The sequence below is a fragment of the Cinclus cinclus genome, chromosome 2 (genome assembly GCF_963662255.1).
Source record: "Cinclus cinclus chromosome 2, bCinCin1.1, whole genome shotgun sequence".
In the NCBI taxonomy this organism is placed as follows: Eukaryota; Metazoa; Chordata; class Aves; order Passeriformes; family Cinclidae; genus Cinclus; species Cinclus cinclus.
Genome location: NC_085047.1, coordinates 113,115,318 through 113,133,522, shown reverse-complemented (window position 1 = coordinate 113,133,522; position 18,205 = coordinate 113,115,318). Strand labels below are relative to the sequence as shown.

The 18,205-nt window shown below is 44.3% G+C and overlaps 1 protein-coding gene across 1 annotated transcript; it reads right to left on the bottom strand.

Annotated features, from left to right (window-relative positions):
• Window positions 1–480: 480 nt before the first annotated feature.
• On the bottom strand, window positions 481–17,464 carry TMPRSS3 (transmembrane serine protease 3). The gene is made up of 13 exons (XM_062515210.1): window positions 17,447–17,464; window positions 16,010–16,154; window positions 14,346–14,456; window positions 13,314–13,430; window positions 11,803–11,926; window positions 10,649–10,774; window positions 9,928–9,971; window positions 9,014–9,179; window positions 7,049–7,218; window positions 5,622–5,717; window positions 4,355–4,497; window positions 3,085–3,237; window positions 481–501 (listed from the first exon to the last, which is right to left on the bottom strand). Exons 1-13 carry the CDS (start codon window positions 17,462–17,464, stop codon window positions 481–483), a joined length of 1,434 nt encoding a protein of 477 aa, XP_062371194.1.
• Between the last annotated feature and the right edge of the window lie 741 nt (window positions 17,465–18,205).

Sequence of the window (18,205 nt, the reverse complement as noted above, 5' to 3'; positions counted from 1 at the left end):
CTTCCTGCTTGCTTTTGCTTTCAAAGGAAGCTGCTGCTGCTTGTGCAACAGAGCATGGACCTCTTGTGGACCTATATGAGTACTTTCAGGAAAAAAAGTATTTTTGTAGTCTGGTTCTTGGAAGGTAAGTACTAAAATAACAGTGAGCAACCTGATCTAGTTGTTCTAGTCTTTTTCTGCAAAACTTTATCATGACAGCATTCAGGGTTATCAGTGTCAGCTTTCTTTTCTCCGTGTGAAATTCGTAGCTGACAGTAAACACACATGCTGATCATCCATCACCCATCTGCTTCTTCCACCCCAAACAGGCTGAATGTGCAACAGATTGCATCAAGCGCAGTTGCCAGTAACAAAAAGAAATGGTGAAAGGTGCTCTGTGAAGGTCCAGAGCCCAGAGCAGGTGACCAGAACGGGCTGGGTCCTTCTGCAGGGCTGGAGTGTGATGGGGGTTTTCAGGAGCCCAGAGCAGGACCGCTCTCTTCAGGTCTGCAGTTCTTCTCTCTGGGGGGAAAGGAAACCCAAACATTAATGCATCTGTTGCAAATTCTGGTGTTGCCACCCCTTGAGCTCTGAAACTCACTGCACTCAGGTCACCAAGGGAACTGAGAGGCTGCTGAGTCCTGCCAGCAGGATCATAGGAACATGGAATGACTTGGGTTGGAAGGGACATTAAAGATAGTCTCATTCCACCCCCTCTGCCATGGGCAGGGACACCTTCCACTGTCCCAGGCTGCTCTAAATCCCAGTGTCCTACCTGGCCTTGGACACTGCCGGGGATCAAGGAGCAGCCACAGCTTCTCTGGACAACCTGTGCCAGTGCCTCACCAGTCTCACAGGTAAGAATTTACTCCCAACATCAAATTCAAATTTACTCTCTGTTAGTTTGAAGCCATTTTCCCCTCATTCCATCACTCCAGGCCCTTAGCAATAGTCTCTCTCCCTGTTTCCTGCAGGCTCCCTCAGGCACTGAGAGGCTGCAATTAGGTCACCCCAAAGCCTCTCTGCTCCAGTTTGATCTGGGCAATGCCCCAGTACAGCTCTGCCAGGTACCAGCCATTCCCTTGGCTCCACTTCCAAAGGCACACTAGCTCTATTTTCTATAGGTTTGCTTCAGAGTCCATAAAAGCATGTCCATATTTCCATGCTGCACCTGAAAAATCATTTCTAAGGGGATAAACTGAGGAATTAATGTTTACATCTGAAGGATGTCCCTCTGAAAAATTCCAATATTTTAGCATTTGGCTCAAAGATGTTGCTGTACATTTTTTCTCCCTTGATCACTTTATAATGGAGATCTGATTCCATGTGATATGAGCTCTTCATCTGAAATGTTTGTATATGCAAATAAATTACAATGATATATTCAGAGGGAAGAAAATCAAGTAATATTACAGGTCTTGAAGATTCAGAAATATACCATTTTCCTGTTTTCTTTGAGTGACAGGTAGGCTTGTGATAGCATAAATCTTCACACACAACATAAGTTGTGACAACAGTGTGTGTAATGCAGTATTCAGATGTGGGCTGAACTGAAATTGCACACATCTTATTTTGGGCATTTGCTCATCTGTGAGTGTTTGATATTGGCAGTCGGGTTTGAGGAAGAAATCTTCTGGACTGCTAGATTGCTGCTGCTGGAATGGCATCATTGCTATCCCTGCATTCTCCCATTCCAGCAAGCTGGGTGTTGGAACAGCAGCTCTGTCTGTGGGGGGCAAGGCTGGAGCAGAATGGGGGCAAGCTCTGGGGTGTAGGGTGGCTTTGCCACAAAGATGGGAAAATCACAATTAAAAGCCTTTGCACAGCTCTCTACCTGTCCAGAACCCCCCAGAGCACTGGAGGAAGGTTCACCTGCCTCGCACTTGTTCTGTCTAGTGCCAGTTGAGGTGCCTTAGTGCCCTTGGCATCACCTGAGCCTTTGTAGGCTATTTGAGCCATCCCCAGGGCAAGCTGCAGATCCTCACCTTCTGCAGGAACACCTGTGAGGCAGGCAGGACAGCCTGAGGTCCATGCAATGGCTCTGGATGACCCTGCTTAGGCAATGGAGCCCTGCCTGGGAGTCCCACCTGGAGCACAGTGCCTGTCTGAGCCCAGCCCTGGAGAGATGCTGACAGCAGCAGAGCTGGTCTCCTGTGACTGGGTCACCCTTGGGTCCCTGAAGGTGGCTGCAGTGTCCCCTCACTTCCCTCTCTCCACTCTCCTCTCTTTCCAGCCTACGCCATGTTCCCTCTGCACTTTCTTTGGCCCACTCAACTTCTCTGTAGCAGCCTCACAGCTTCAAGTCAAGGCACAGAATCATAGAATGTTAAGGGTTGGAGGGCACCTCTCAGATCAGCTCATCCCAACCAACCTCTCCTGCCATGGCCAGGGACACCCCCCACTATCCCATGTTGTTCAAGGCCTTATCCAACCTTGCTGGTCCATCCCTGGGGCATCCCCACCCTCACAGTAAAGAATTTCAATTTTCTGCCTGTTTAACCACAATTTCCCCTCTTTCAGTTTGTAGCCATCACTCCTTGTCCTGTCACTCCATTTCCTGACAGAGTCCTTCTCCAGTTTCCCTGTAGCCCCTTCAGACTTTGGAGGGTGCTCTGAGCTCCCCACACAACCTTCTCTTCCCCAGGTGAACAGCCACAACTTTCCCAGCCTGTTCTCTTTGTGGAGGTGCTCCCTCCTAGTTCCTAGAGTCCTCTAGGAACTTTGTGACCTCCTCTGGACTTGCTCCAACAATTCCATGTCCTTCCTACACTGGGGGCACTAGCACAGTGCAGTGTAGCCCCTGTGATCCCTTTCCTTGACCCCCATCTCCTGACAGCCCTTCCACAGCTCCCTGTTCTGCTCCAATCCCCCTCCCCTGTGATTCCCACCCCTATGGATGTGCTGTCCTCTCCTCTCTCCCCCTGTGGGGTGCCCCCAACCCCTCACTAAACCCCTGCATCCTGCTCTGCCCCAGGGCCAGTCCCAATCCCCAAACACCCCCTCCAATTTCACTGTCCATACAACACAGCTCAGCTCTGACAAACCCTGTGTGGCACAGGAGGACAAAGTGACAGCCAGGGGTGGAGGAAGAGGGCAAAGCCAGACCTCCATCTGCTCGTGGATCCAGTCCAGGAAGGAAGTGGTTCTGCTGTAGACACCTGGTTTGTTCTTCTCTGCACATCCCACTCCAAAGCTAGTGGTCCCCACCAGCTTCCAGATACTCATATCTTCACAGGCTAAAGGTCCCCCACTATCTCCCTGAGGGAAAAACAATTACAGTAATTGTCTGTTTCCCAGAAAATGAAGGAAATGTCTATTTGGGGAGATAGGGGGAGAGATAGTCCAGCAATTAAAAATCTCTTGTTTCTGCTCTGTTCTGGATCCTGGGAAAAGCACATTACAGCAGGAGACTTTTGAGACTTGTGTAAGACCATATTTTTCTTTCCCTGGCTCCTGGCTCTTGAGCTGAGCCCAAGGTTGCAAGCACCAAGCTCACATCTCCTCCTTCCCTGCGTGCTTTTCCAGCCCTTTCCAGACACTTTGCTATTCGGATTCAACTCAATGGACAGAAAACTCCCCATTTCTTCTTTGCTGGGGCAGTTTCCTGCCCTACCAGAATCAGAGCCAGTACAACAACTGAGAAAAAGAGAATTTGGAGCAGGCCTGTCCCACTGGTGAGCAGGGCTCCCCCTGACACTTGGAGCTGTGTGCTGAGCATGCTGCCTTTGGGCAGGTCTCCCAGGCAGAGCTGGTGCCAAGTGCTTTTTTTGGGGGAGTTATATGCAAAAAAGGAGATGAAATGCAGATCTAGGCACCCACTGTCTTTACCTTCTTTTTTTGCCCCAGGTGTGATTGGGATGAAGCAAATCTGGAAATACGAAGTTCACAGAATCATAGAGAGGTTTGGGTTGGAAGGGACACTGAAGTCTGTGTAAATCCAAGCTTCCTGCTTAGAACAGGGACACCTTCCAGCAGGAATTCCTCCCCATCCCTACCTGACAGCTTTTCACCACGGGCTTTCTGCTCCTTGCAGGTCTCTGGAGCTGCTCACAGTGCAGGCAAGTGCAATTCAGTGGAGTGCAGAAGTTGCAGCCAAGACAGAGAAAGGATGGCACCGTGCAGCAGCACATGCAGCAAAATACATCTTAAGCAAGCTTGGCTTCAGAAGTATCAGATAAGGTCCAGAGACGAAGTATAAAAAGGAAATTGTAGCATGTGAATGCACATGGTCAGTGAGTGATAATCGTGGTAAGCAGAATAACTGGCACAAACCCAAATGTTTGCCCAAGAAAAGCCTGGGAGTGCCTTCTGATAACTTATCACTCATGTTTTTCCATTTCCAATGAGCACAGTTGCAGTTTGGAAACTTCCATACCTGACAGGTGTCCACCCCTCCCTTTAGGAAACCAGCACAAAGCATTGAAGAAGTTATGATCCCACCATAGACATCCCTGTGATTGCAAATTGCATTGGAAATCAGAGGAACACCTGCATAATTCATGGTGTCTGACGTGTCACCTGTTAAAAAACCAAAAAAACCTATAAACCTTTCTGTCCCTGGAAATAATCTCCATTTATAGACAGAGAATGTTTTACATACAAAGAATTGGCAAGGAAGGATGAAAGAAACATGGTTAAATAGCAAGACAAAAGTAAGACAACGTGGTATCTCATCACTTATAGAACACACCAATTCCCCACTCTGTGGAGATGTGGATTATCACAATGCATAAAATAACAATAAAATCTGGAAATTGCGTGTTTCCACTTCAAACTAAACAATTAATGACACTAATGAACTAAAAAACTTGCTGAGCATTGTGTTCAATACTAGTGCCAAAACATGTTCTGAATTTATCTCCTGTTCTGTTAGTCAACAAATCATCTGCTAACATCTGATTTACTCTATAAATATTTATTTTATTTAATTCAGAGCCCGAATGAATCCTTTCTACAAGTGGGAGTATTTGCACAGTGTCTATTATCAATTTAGGGCTGGTTTTTTTTATGTAGCAAACCTTGCTTTCATTTTCTCCCCACCTTTAGCTGTTATCTGTGGGTCAGGTAACGTTCTGTTCTTGCTCTCTGAACAGGAACACGTTCAGTGACATGAGTGAAGAGTGATTAAAAAAAAAACAATTACCTGACAATTCACCCATTTTCACATGAAGGTGGTTCAGTTTGTATTATTGATAAACATCACCCATGAGTCATAGTTTAAAAAAAAAATCAAAAAAGAAAAGGGAATTTATCCAATTTCTACATCACCCAACCTGCCTTAAAAACACACATATGCTTTCTCTAAAGAAAGGTGATGGTTAATTCTTATATGCACGCTGTGCTCCCTATGCTTGGAATGCTAAAGGACACAGCCTGTTTGACTGAGGCTAAGTACAACACTAAGGACATTTTATATGTGTAATTTTCAATTTTTTCAGAGGATGTCCATCCATTCCTTGTGATAAGAGTTTGCACAGTGCTTCTGCAGTTCAGTATGCGCATAAAATTTAGTAATATATCTTCTTCCCACCTTCAGATATTCCAGAAAACTTAGTGTTAAACAGTACCCCAACCAAATCCTGTATTTATTGCAGATAATATGCGTGCATGTAGTGAAGTCATCAGCAATCAATTTAAAATACCTCCTTCCACAGTTGCTCCCCATCCTGATACCCAACACATTTTCCCTGCTGGGAAATGTTCACCAAAATTGGGCAGACAGATCGGTTCAATATGACCTATTAAAAGAAAAAAATAAATAAGAGAAAAAGAGAGAGGAGGAGATAGAAGAGAATCAAAATTTAGCCAAAAAAAAATATATATATATAGGTCTCAAAAAAACTTGAAGCTTTGGCTTGCAGTGAACTTGTGATGAACACCACCCACTTCCCACAGAAATAGCCTGGCAGTTCTCTGCAGGTTTTCTGTCTTGTGGGCAACACTGAGGATTTGAGACAAAACCCACGACAGCCCCATTTAGTTTTGGGTATGAAGCAACACAAGGAGGTATCAGCAGGTCAATAAATTGACCTATGAGCAAACAAGAAATGCAGCTGAAGGGCAGATCAGAGGCCCAGGGTCTGCCAGGGTGAGACAAAGAGCTGGGTGTGCACATCCCTGAGAGGGCAAAAAGATTTTTGGAGGGTTCTCTGCTTCCCACCCCTCAGCTCACAGTTTGTGTCTCTGTGCTCTGGGACACAGAATTTCACGCGATAAAATCAGTGCTTGATGCTTGCAGGGACAAATGGGTCCTGGGAAAAGGGAGGAAAACACAAACCACAGCTGGGCAGTTCCCAGTGGTTCTGCTCTCCACAGTGCAGTGATCCCAGCTCAAGGGATCAAAGCATGAAACACAGTGGGGTCGTGCTCAGCTGCAGAGCCACTACTGCTCCTCACAGCTTCCCAAAGCTATTCATGAGCAGAAGTCAGCTGAGAGAACAAATGGAACAAAATCAAGCTTAATTTTCATTAAAAGTAAAGTTTTCAACCATTACAAGAGAACTGTTTTAGAAAATGACTGTTCAGATGTGTCAAGGAGTGCCAGCTCCCCTTTGCAGTCAGCTCACAGTAATTAGGAGGTATTGGCAGGTGAGCATTTCAATTCATACAAATACACTGCATATTATTTCAACTCATTGTATCAAGTGCAGGTACCATCCTATCAAGAAAATAAAAGTAGCTTTAACTTACATCATCATTGTTTCCAAATTGCCTTCTCTTCTCTTTGAAATTCAAGCTTGAGTTTCAGCTTTGAACACTTCTGGATCCCCAAGTACTCACAGAAAAGACATGATAAAAATCTCTGACCTCCAAGCAGAATGAGGCAGGGTGTTTATTTTAGATAGGAATATTTAGAAAGAATAAAGTTAATGTTTGCCTATTAATAAACGCCTGCAGTAAATCAATACCAGAGTGGACTGGGAACATTTTGCAGCACGTTGTTGCTGTCCATGCTTGGATATGAGGTGCCCACACTGAGGCTGGGGGGCTTCTGCTGGTGTTGTGTGGACAGGGGTGTTTTTGCTGGGAAGATGAGAAAGTCAAGTGAAAGCTCACAGAAATAAATTACCATTGAGAGCAAGAGGTGCTGCCAGTTTCATCAGTGCTATGTCATTCCCCATCGTCTTGGGTTTATAATTCCGATGGTAAATGATTTTTTCCACAGAATGTGGGTGAACCTGGGTGTCCTGCTGAGTCACAAAACCGACCTGAACACTCCATGAGCTCGGCAAGTACAGGCTGGAACAGAGAGGGAAAGGAGATGTCAAACCTCCAGGAAAACCCTCAGGTTTTTTCTAATTGTTCCTTGAGCTTATGGACCACATAGAGCTCTAAATTCAAGGAACTCCAGTCTGCTGTATTGGCTTACCTCTCCATAAATAGTGGCTATATTTCACATCTAATTTTTTAAAATGTAGAGGAGGTGACTAATCTTCATAAGACAGTGGGTCACTGGTGCATTTTCAGTCCAATTACACGTATCTTACTACAAATATGTGAGAGTTTTCCATCAGCCCAGCTGTCTGTGCTCCAGTGAGACCCCAGAGCCTGGCACTCCTGCACTCAGACAGAGCTCAGCAGCATTTGTGGCAAAGCATTTTCAAGGAGAAGGTTCCCGCCTGGAAGGTGTTTCTGCCCCAGTTCACGAGCTGGCACATCCTTCAGCCTCCAGCACATGAGCAGCCTCTGCTTTTGGCCTTACTTCCCTGGGAAAAAGCTCCAGGGATGTGGGTTGTGTTGCCAGCTCCCATCTCCTTCAAACACACCACAACCACCTGGGTTGGGGGGAAAAAAGGCAAGGACAAAGGTTCTAAAACGCTGAATTCTTAAATAGTTACTTTTATGGCAGCACAGGGTTCTAAATAGGAACTAGGAGTGGGGTTTGTATTTCCCACCTCTCTACTGGGTATAAAAGCATCCTACAAGAACTTATTCAGAAGAAGGCATCCATGTTGCAGATGCATAAAAGTGGTCAGACAAATCCTATTTTAGCTGTCTAAATGCCTTTGGTGAAAGTGGCCTGGAGTATGTAAGAGCAAGAAGTGCTCATGCACTATTAGCATCAAACATGGCTGCAAAACCAGACAGCTCAATATAAATGTTTGTCATTAGAGAAAGAAGAAGAGTTTAAATAACTATTTAGCATCTATTTAAAGCTCAAAGAACTCTTCAACAGCATAAAAAGGAGCAGTGAGTAAGTGGCAAAGGGCACAAAGCACAGTACAAGAGACTAACAATCACTGATTGATCCTGTCAACTTGAAAAGAATCCTGTCATTTATTTTGGAGCTCCAGTGGATCAGAGAACCCAAATACAAATTCTGTGCACAGAATTTACAGAAATTGTAGGCTGGGATACCTAAAATCTAGTGCTTAAATCTTATTTTAAGATGTTTTCCTACAGAGCTGAGAATGGCCAGAACATCTGGAAACTGGAGCCCTGGGTTTGGATCACTTCTGGGGGAAGCTTTTTTTCAATAAATACCCATGCAAAAAGAGAGAGGAATGGCTTAAATGTTATAATGCCTTTTGGGGACTACCTAAGAACAGAGGCCAGACAAAAATAAGGAAATAAAAAGCAACTCTATTTATTGAAGGGCCTTCAGGTACATTTAGGGTAGATGAAGCCCCCCAGGGTTACACCCAAAATGGGTGATGGATCACAGGTTTTCACACTTTTATAAGTTTGGTCCATTTGCATACTGGGGGTTAATCTTCCAGTTACAGCTTCAGGTAATTAAGTCATTTACCCCAAATTTGCTCACCCCCAAATCACTTTTGTTTGGATTTTGTGGGGCATCCTTGATTGCCAGGCCTAGAGAAGAATTGTGTTGCCTGACCAAAACAGGAAAGCAGCAGCCAACACTCCGTATGGAGTTTAGAGTTACACGCTAAAGAATCACAGGATTACAAATACATGAGAAACATCACAGCTAAAACCCCAAGGCATCGCTCACGGCGGAGGCAGTGCTTCCTGCAGGTTATTTGTAAGAGCAAGCAGAGCATCCCCTGAGAAGGGGGATCTGGGCACTCACTCGTAGACGCAGTGGGCAGCTGTGAGGATCCAGAGGGGGGTGATGACCGAGCCCCCACACAGGTGGTGGCCCTGGAACTGCAGGCTGACCTGCCAGGGCCACTGCCGGGGTGACGACGCGTTGCCCCCCACGATCCGTGGCCCGTAGCTGGCCCGAGTCCCGCAGGCTGCCAGGAAGCAAAAGTTATGGTCCAGAGAGAAAACACAGCCCTAGTCTGGGTCACTTCCAGCCCCTCTTCTCCCAGCCCTGCTGAGGGTGGGAGGTCTCCGCAGCTGGAACATCCCCACCCCATCCCCATGGCCACATCCACATCCCAGAGGTTTCTCCTCCATGGCCACATCCACATCCCAGAGGTTTCTCCTCCTCCCTCCCATCCCTGCAGGTCACTCATGATCTGGGAGCTGTGGGGTCCATGTCTCTTCCTTCCCTGTAAATCCCCCCTGCTCTGCCCTCCTTCATCCTCAGGGTCCCACACAGCCTGACTCAAGCACCTCCTTCTCCTCTCATGGTGATTTTGCTGTTGTATTTTGATTTTTTTATATCCCAGTCTGAAAACTAAGTGGTATGGAGAGCTGTGGGATGAAAATTCAATTGGGGCAGAATTTCCCTTTTCCTGCCAAGATGCCAAAAACTCAATTACAGTGCGAGTCCATGGACTCAAAACACAGCCCTTGAGTATACACTTCCTACTGGGATTCTCACTGAAATGCTCCTGCTATCTGATGCTTCCAATCTGTCCTCCCAGCCTATTTTCACCTTCTAAAATTCTTTCAAATTTTACATTAAAAAATACAATTTTTCTTTGGTGATAAATTGATAGCATAATATGCCCTGAGTACACAGTTGTTCCCAACTCTTGCCATGCAGTGGATAAAGGATAGTTTCTGCTTCTATTTGCACTTTCTGATTCTTACCCAAACACTTTAAGATGATCACATTGCCAGAAGTGCATTCCTCCCTGAGATGACAAGACAGTGCAGCATTAGTCCCAATTCACAAACAGCTTGGGTTTTTCCAGTATTACATAATTTTCCTGTGTATAATTTCATATACTGAAAGAGGTCCAAAGGCATGAACTCATCCAATCTAATCAGGGCCTTAAACTGAAATCCTGAATCTGGGAGCTTGGCCAGGAGGCTGCAGACCATGTGCTGCCCTGCTCAAGAGGGGTTCACTCTTCCATGAGGGAAGGCTCATCAGCAGATCTGAAGTCTCCTTGGATCCATTGCTCCCTTCTCGCTGGAAGGTAACTAAGAAGTTTGTCAGGAGGAATAAATGGACCATAAAGGGTTCACAAACCCACTGGGAAACATGTGAGGATCTGCAAACTGGAACAAACTGCTTCATAATGGAAAAACAGAAGTGTCTGATGCCTACCCATTTGCAAAAAATGGCATCGTGGGACAAAGAGCCATTTCAAAGAGCTCATTTGAAAGCCTTTTTTGATTTTAATGGGTCTTGGATCAGACTCAGTTCATATTCCAGCAAGACTGGTGCTCAACCTCAAGTCTAGAAGGTGTAACACCACCCAACACCTACAAAGTACTACATGCCTGAAAAAAACAGCAACAATCCCACACTATCAATAATTCCCTTTCTAGTGATTGCTCTCTTCCTGAAGCAGCTGAAGCATACCTGAGGTTGGTGGCATTGTGCAGGGATGTCACTTGATCAGCTGAGAACCAGTGGCTGAGGGACACAAAATGTCTTTGGAACTGTTTTTCGACTGCAGCCACAGGCAGGTAACCTGAACTCACGTAACTGCAAATAAACCATAAACAGAGCTTCCCCAGACAGCATTGCAGAAATCTCCTTAAATAATTCACCAGTTCCGCTAATGAAAACTACAATAATCAGATTCTGGCATTCAATAAAAGCAATTCTATCCTCCCCCTATGCTCCTCACCACGTGCATGTAGTTTTGACATAATCATATGTGGAAGCCACACATGCTGAGATGCATTTAACTGGCAGAGAAAGTAAATTTTAATTGCACAATTACAATGAAGCTTTTAACTGTAAGTGGTTGGCACATTTCCTGAGGCACTAAGAAGAATATTGTCTCCTTTTTCTAGAGTTATGTTTTGCAGCAGGGAGATTAATAATTTGTAATTTTATCATCTCTTCTTCATTGAAAAACTGAGATGTATTTTATGCTAAAGGCAACTTGCTTAAAGAAGCTCTATACTGCTAACTATAACAGAAATCAGAATGGTGCCATGGTAAGAAATAACAGAGCATCATGCTAAATCACGACTTCAACTCCCGCAATTTTGTGAAACTTTGTGAAAGAAATGATGCTTTTTCAGGAATGGGATCAGTCCAGCAAGAACTACCTTGCCATGTTCTTCTCTAGTTATGAGGTGGACATTAAGTCCTATCAGATACCATAACATGAATTGTGTATACAATTTACCTACAGGAGAAGTAAAAGAAGTGAAAATTGTTCATATACTATATTTTATACTTTTTTTAATTAGTGCCTCGCTGACAGGCTACTAGAGCAACAAATAGGATTTGGGCACCAGACTCACACAAGGAGATTTAGCCAAGCCATTATATTTAGCCATCATGCAGGACTTATAGCAGTAATAAAAGGTATCTGCCATGTAACAAGTACTCAGAACTATTTCCCACATCGTCTCAAATCTCCTCAATCATACCACTTACAAAGGTGGACTCTTAAGTCATTTTTAAGGCACAAACTAACATGAGGTTTCATTAGAAAGACTGAAAACATGAGCCTGTTCAAAATGCCAAATGAAGTTGCTGGCACTCGGTGTTCATACCTTGAGAAGCCCAGGTGTTTGCAGGTTGTGTTCCCATACTCCACCCTCCAGTCGTCGGAGCAGACAGTTCTCCAGGACCCAAAGGTGAACACTTGCAGCACTGCCCTCTTCCCACTCAGCCTGACTTTGAGATTCAGGACAAGAAAATCCTCAGTGAGCTGTGAGGATGAACATCAGGCACACAGCAGTGCCAAAGCACCACCGTGGTGTCTGTTTTCTGGCTCACTGAGTTTTTACTACTTGTCTTTTTCACCATTAGGAATTTTTGACAGAGTTTTCCCATGCCTTTTTTTTTTTCCTCCTCCCATTAAAGAAGGGAACTAAGGTACTCTGAGCTAGGACAGCTAGAGGGGAAAAAAATTTGCTCATGGGAATGACAACTCTAATAAATACTGGTGGTGGCTGCCTAGCCCTCCAGCGAGCTTTAAGCAAATCCTGCTGATTGCAGTGAGCTGGAGTTGCAGATGCTTTGCCCTGAGGAAACTCGTGGTCAAGGTGAAGGATGGAAGGTGGCTGGGCACCTCCTCTGTCAGAGAGGTGCATGCTCTTGTTCCCAGCTGTCCTGGACCTGGGAAAGGGCACATCTGTGTGGTATTCCCAGGGAAAAAGGAGTCCATGCACATGGTCACTGTTGAACTGGGCTTTCCCACACGTGCCCACAGTTCCAGTGTTATGGAATTGCAGAAGAAGACAGGAAAAGCAGAGATATTGCCACTGGCTCCACAGAGCCTCTCTGGGGAAAACTCTTCAAGTGCTGAACACATTGTGCAGGGCTAGCTGGGGCCAAAAGCTCGTGGTTCTTGTCATTCCTCCTCTGCACAGAGGGAAGACTCTGCTGCCTCCTTACCTGTAGGTACAGGAGTCAGGATTACAAGTGCACTGAGCTAAAACCCAATTATTCTGGGTATTTATTAATATCAGAGTCCTTTCCCTCTAGGGGCTGTGAACACCACAGTCACCTTCCACAGCACAGGGAAATACCATTTAAAACATCCCTGTGACTCCCAAAACCACCACAGAGAAATCCAGAAAGAAGTTATATATTTCACACATAAATCAGCAAACTCCGCAGCTCTGAGTGCACAAAAGGCTGATTTCTCCCATTCCCACATCCTTTAAGATAATACCAGGCTTTTGCAATCTTTAACACTGACACAGCACACCAGTGTGCCAGTGAATACAGAGCTCTGTATTTACACACAGTAAGGTAGTGGGATTATACCTTGCAGGCAGAGGAAATATGAGCAGTCAAAAACCATCTGGGCTTCTAATGGAGAAAATTATCCAAAATGACAGTAACAACAGTCTGAAATTACCACATTTATCTAAAAAGCTATTTTTCATAAACTGTAAATCAGTACCTCAGAGATTGTTCCTCTGAAGTGGTAATTTAGATATTCCATTAGTCTGTCTTTCTTGTCTCACCCCAACTCTTTGCAACAAGCATTCCTTGATAACTTGCCAATTCTACAGCAGGAGGTAGGAGGGATTTATACTCAAAATTAAATTACCACATCTGTACTCATCCTCCCCTTCTTTACAGTTGAAGACACCATTGCACCTGGCTGATTTCTGGATACACTTAAAGGATGATCGACAGCGAAACTTCCCAATGCAGTTGTACTGGACTAAAAGGAATGAAAAAACACGGGGCAATGAAAAACACTTTGATTTTCATTTAACATTATCCAGATTCCAGTCTTGCTAAAGAAAAGCCAGCTTCTGTACTCTAGGAACTTTTGAAATCCAACCTGGAGGTTGCTGCATGGTGCTGCTAAAACTCATTTATTAGTAATGACTCGTAGGAGGAGTCAGCCTTGCTGTGTGTGCTGACTCCTTCCCAGCTCCCTCTACACAGTTTAAAGTTTCACTCCAGGGTGAGTTCCTGCCTGGTGCCTCAGACTCTGAGCAGGAAATTAGGGAGATCCTTTGGAAAACTCATCCAGTGCTTGCTATGTCCAAGGGGATGCCTCACCCTCTCACAAGCTGATCCCTATTCCAGGTGTGGAGACACATCAACATATTTGACCCCTGGACCTGGGCAGGTCACACTTCTCAGCCACAACTAAACTCATTCTGCATTTTCTTCTCCTCTGTAGAAGCTGTTTTTGATAGGAGAAAGTTCTTTGATTCTTTGAAAGCAAACTTAGAGAAGTGAATTACAAGAAAAAAATATAGCGTGAGCTATCCACAGAGGTTTTTTTTATTTTTTTTTACCCTTAGTTCCTAATTTAATGTCTGATTCATTCTAATTTCATTTATTCATTGCTCGAGGGGAGCTGCCAAAATTTTACTCAAGAAAGTTATCCTGAAGCTGCAGGCTTCCCCCAGTGTTGTAAATATTACACCAATCCTCTCAGGAGTGCCAGACCTATTTTAACCCTAGGTTTAAATAAAATTTAAAGCCATCCCATCAACAAGATTTTTTATTTCTGCAAACAAGCCACAGTAGCAGTTCAATTCCATTCTCAGTAAAATGCTCATGAAAAATTAAGTATTTGAATGGTTAAGTGAGAACTTCATAAATAACTAACGGTACTCACCACCCAGGCCAATGGCAACTGCTAGGATTACTGCAAGAAACAAACCACAAATATATGGGAAGTATTTTAGAGAGACAAGAGCATGGCACATTGAAGGTGGTTCAATATCTCCTGAAAAACAGACAGAAAAAGCTTCTGTGAGGTCAAACCAGCTGAGCTAGCAATCAAAAAATAAAATCTAACATAAAACTAGATGTCATCAATAACCCCTGGATATAGTTTATGAGCTTACCTCACCTGAAGGGATTTGGATTTTCACTCTCAGGGAATGAGAGGGCTCCATGTACTTTGGAGCTGCTGCTGCTCACAGGCATCCCTTGAGCATTTGCCTTGGGAGGGTTTGAATTGTGCTTCTGCAGAGCACCTGGCCTGTCCTCAATGCAATCAACAATGTGAGCTCCAAATTTTCATTTTCTTGGGCTACATCACACTGGGAGCTTTTCAAGCATATGAGCATCTCTGCTGAAAACTTGAGTCTTGGTATAATAATGAAATTCAGACCTGTTCTGTCTCTGTAATCAAACCTGTGTACAGCTCATAAATAGAAGCTCAGGACAAGAAGGAGGAAAGTCATTGGTCCCTTTGGACTTGGAAGCAAGATTAACTGAAAATTATTGAAAGCTAAATTAAAAAAAATAAATAAATAAAAGAAGGCAGGAACCTCTAACTAGCCTCAAAAACTACAAAAATGTTACCTGTTCAAAGTTTTGCTATAAAGGCAAGAAGAGAACTGAGTGATAGCTCGAGGCTGAGTCTTGAGTTTTCAAGTACAAAAAGATGCATCTAAAGTTAAACTATACATTGGTATATTTTGTAGAATACATTTCATGAGCTGGACCTGTTTACCAACCACTGACCTCCAGAGCTGACCCATATTTAGTGGTATTGCCAGTCTGGAAGAAAACAAGAGATTCTGCTGAAAATAATGAGCAGCTCACTCAAATGTATTCTGGTATACAAAGGGCAAACTGTGGGGAAATAGCAAACGTGAGCAGGTCATGAGTGCACATAGGAACTGGCAGAACCTTGTCTTTAATTTCAGTTCATACAGCTCTCCACTTCCCCATTCCTCAGGCTTCATAATTGAGATTGGCCGATACAATCAGTCAAGGATAAAGAGTGTCTCCAAGGGTTTATAGAGTCTTTAGTAAATCCCAGCTTCCTGAGACTCTCAGCAGCAGCTGAATAACTGATTTTGGCAATGGAGTTGGTGTCCAGCATGCCAAAAAATCTTAGACAGCTGTAGCAGCTAATGGACTAGAAAATTAGATTGCTCTATTTTCACCCTGGAAGCTCAGCCTGCCTCTACTGGAGCCTATGGCTATTTTGAAACCTATGGGAAGCAGCAAACAGACATGCTAATCCTCCAAGGCTGCTGCATTGTATATTCAGGTTTTTTTTAATGGCCCAATCTCCGGGCTGGCAAAATTTCAAACAAACCATTCAAAAACGTGTCTGAACAGCGTGGGGGAAACCTCTGCTTCTGTGTGAATAATCTGAGTGTGCAAGTCAACACAAGATGTCATCACATCACTGAGCTGACAAACCTCACACCTGGGGGAGGTGTTTATTCCTCCTCAGTGTGACTGCTTGCTCTGGGTGAGCATGCACAGTTTGGCACACAGTGGCCACCAGGATTGCAAAGGGCTGTGGATTGTCCCTACCAGATCCATCTGCACTTGGGTCCACTCTTGCTTGTGGTATGAAGAAAAATCTTTTGAAGGTAAACTGAATTTGGGGTACTGGCGGTTCATCTTCTGTAACGGAGATGATTTCAAGACTTGCAGTAGTGGGATTTGTCTCTTGAACCTGACTCAACGGGCAAGGAAAAAGAAAAAAGAAAAAAAAAAAAGAAAATAATCGTCATAATGTTGTCATAGAGTGACTGAATAGTTTGGGTTGGAAGGGACATTAAAGATAATCCAGTTCCACCCCTGCCATGGCAGGGACACCTCCCACTGTCCCAGGCTGCTCCCAGCCCCAATGTCCAACCTGGAACTGAACATTCCAGGGATCCAGGGGCAGCCACAGCTGCTCTGGGCACCCTGCGCCAGGGCCTGCCCACCCTCACAGGGAATAATTTCTTCCTAACACCTGATCTAAACCTTATTTACCCTTTGGGTACTGGAAGGCCACAACAAGATCTCTCTGGAGAGACATCTATTCTTCTCCAGAATGAAAAGCACTAACTCTCTCAGCCTTTCCTCATAGCAGATGTGCTCCAGCCCTCTGAGCATCTTCCTGGCCTCCTCTGGACTCACTCCAGCAAGATCCATGTCCTTTCTGTGCTGGAAACCTCAGAGCTGGACACAATACATTGTTATGTACTTAATTTTCATGAGAGAAGCACTTATAATTAATTTACCAGCAAACTACTGCAGTTAATTTTTGTTCAGATTTGTCTAAACACTAGATTTACTTTTAATAACTCACACTGGGGGTGTGAATCTATCCCCTGCTCTGTAATTACAATAGGCAACAAGAGAAAGACTAAAATGCATAGGAGAGCAGCACCTGACAGGATCCTCATTCAGAGGAATTTTGCTCCAGTAAGCTTTTGATGACTTACTATACAGAGAAAAAAATTAAAGCTAGCTATACTAGAATTTGGGGCAAATAGATTTGAAATGCTAATTTCTGATTCTGGTTCTGCACAGTGGCAAAAGGAATCAGATTTTTTAACCTAGAGTCATGTGAAATAGGTCCAGGTTTGTTAAATACAGTGGAGCTGGTGAGCTGTAAAAGCAACATGTTTGCAGAGTCAACCCCAGAAAATGCTTACAGTGACACATTTTCACAAAGAATACCTGTTTTATCTATGACATTACATCTATAATAGAATACAACCTAGAGTACCTTTTCATCTTCTAGCAATAAGGCTTATGCTCTTTCATTTGGTAAAATTTAACCTACATTTCAACGAATATAAATTAAAACTTCTAGAGAATCTACCAGCATGATTGTTAAATATTAAAACCAAAAAGCCTCCTAGCTGGTGCATAATTTGCCCAGCAGGAAACAAAATAGCAGTGTGAACTGAATTACATGCAAGCCAAACACTGACATTTTGCTTATTCAGAGGTTCCCAAAGCTTCACTCACCTCTTCCTGAGAAGTCATAGTTAAAAGCAAAACTGTTTTCCTTCTTCATTATCAAAAGCAGCCCAAAGGAAACTCAGAGTTTGCTGAGCCACTCTGCTCAGGGAAGGTTTCCAGCCAGCCATGGCATCACAGCCCCTGTAACCCAACCTGGAGAGGGGTATCAGGTGGCCCTGGATAGCATGGCTACGGAAAGGGGGAGATAAAAATTCAGCACGCTGTTTAATTAGCCTAAGAACACCAGGCAACATGGTGGGATTTATAAATCTCCCTGTGACCCTTTAGCAAAGGAACCCCAGGAATGCCACGTGAGCACTTGTGCAGTAGTTATGTTGAGACAGACCAGACTGGCATCATCACCAGTCCTTTATTAAAGGGGTTTTAAGTCCACTGAGAGGATGCATTATCTCAGGCAACTCTGAGTCCCACACTCATCAGCAGCTCCACACAGCACTGACTGCTTCTCTCCTCTTTGCATAACTGGCTCAACCCTGACCTCTCCCTTTCCCAGCTGCCTTACCCTGACTGTCCCTCACACAATATCTTCTTACCTTACCTGTCCCTTGCATGACTCCATATCCCTTACCTCCTCACAGCACAGCCAGCAGACTCCATCCAGAACTGCAGCACATTTTCAGTCTCAAGCTCTAACTCCAAGTACCAGTACAACATGCTCTTTACTGACCCACTGTTTTAACCCCCATCCTCCTTGGGCAGGCACAGATGTTTCCACTCCTCAATAATTAGTACAGATGTAATTCA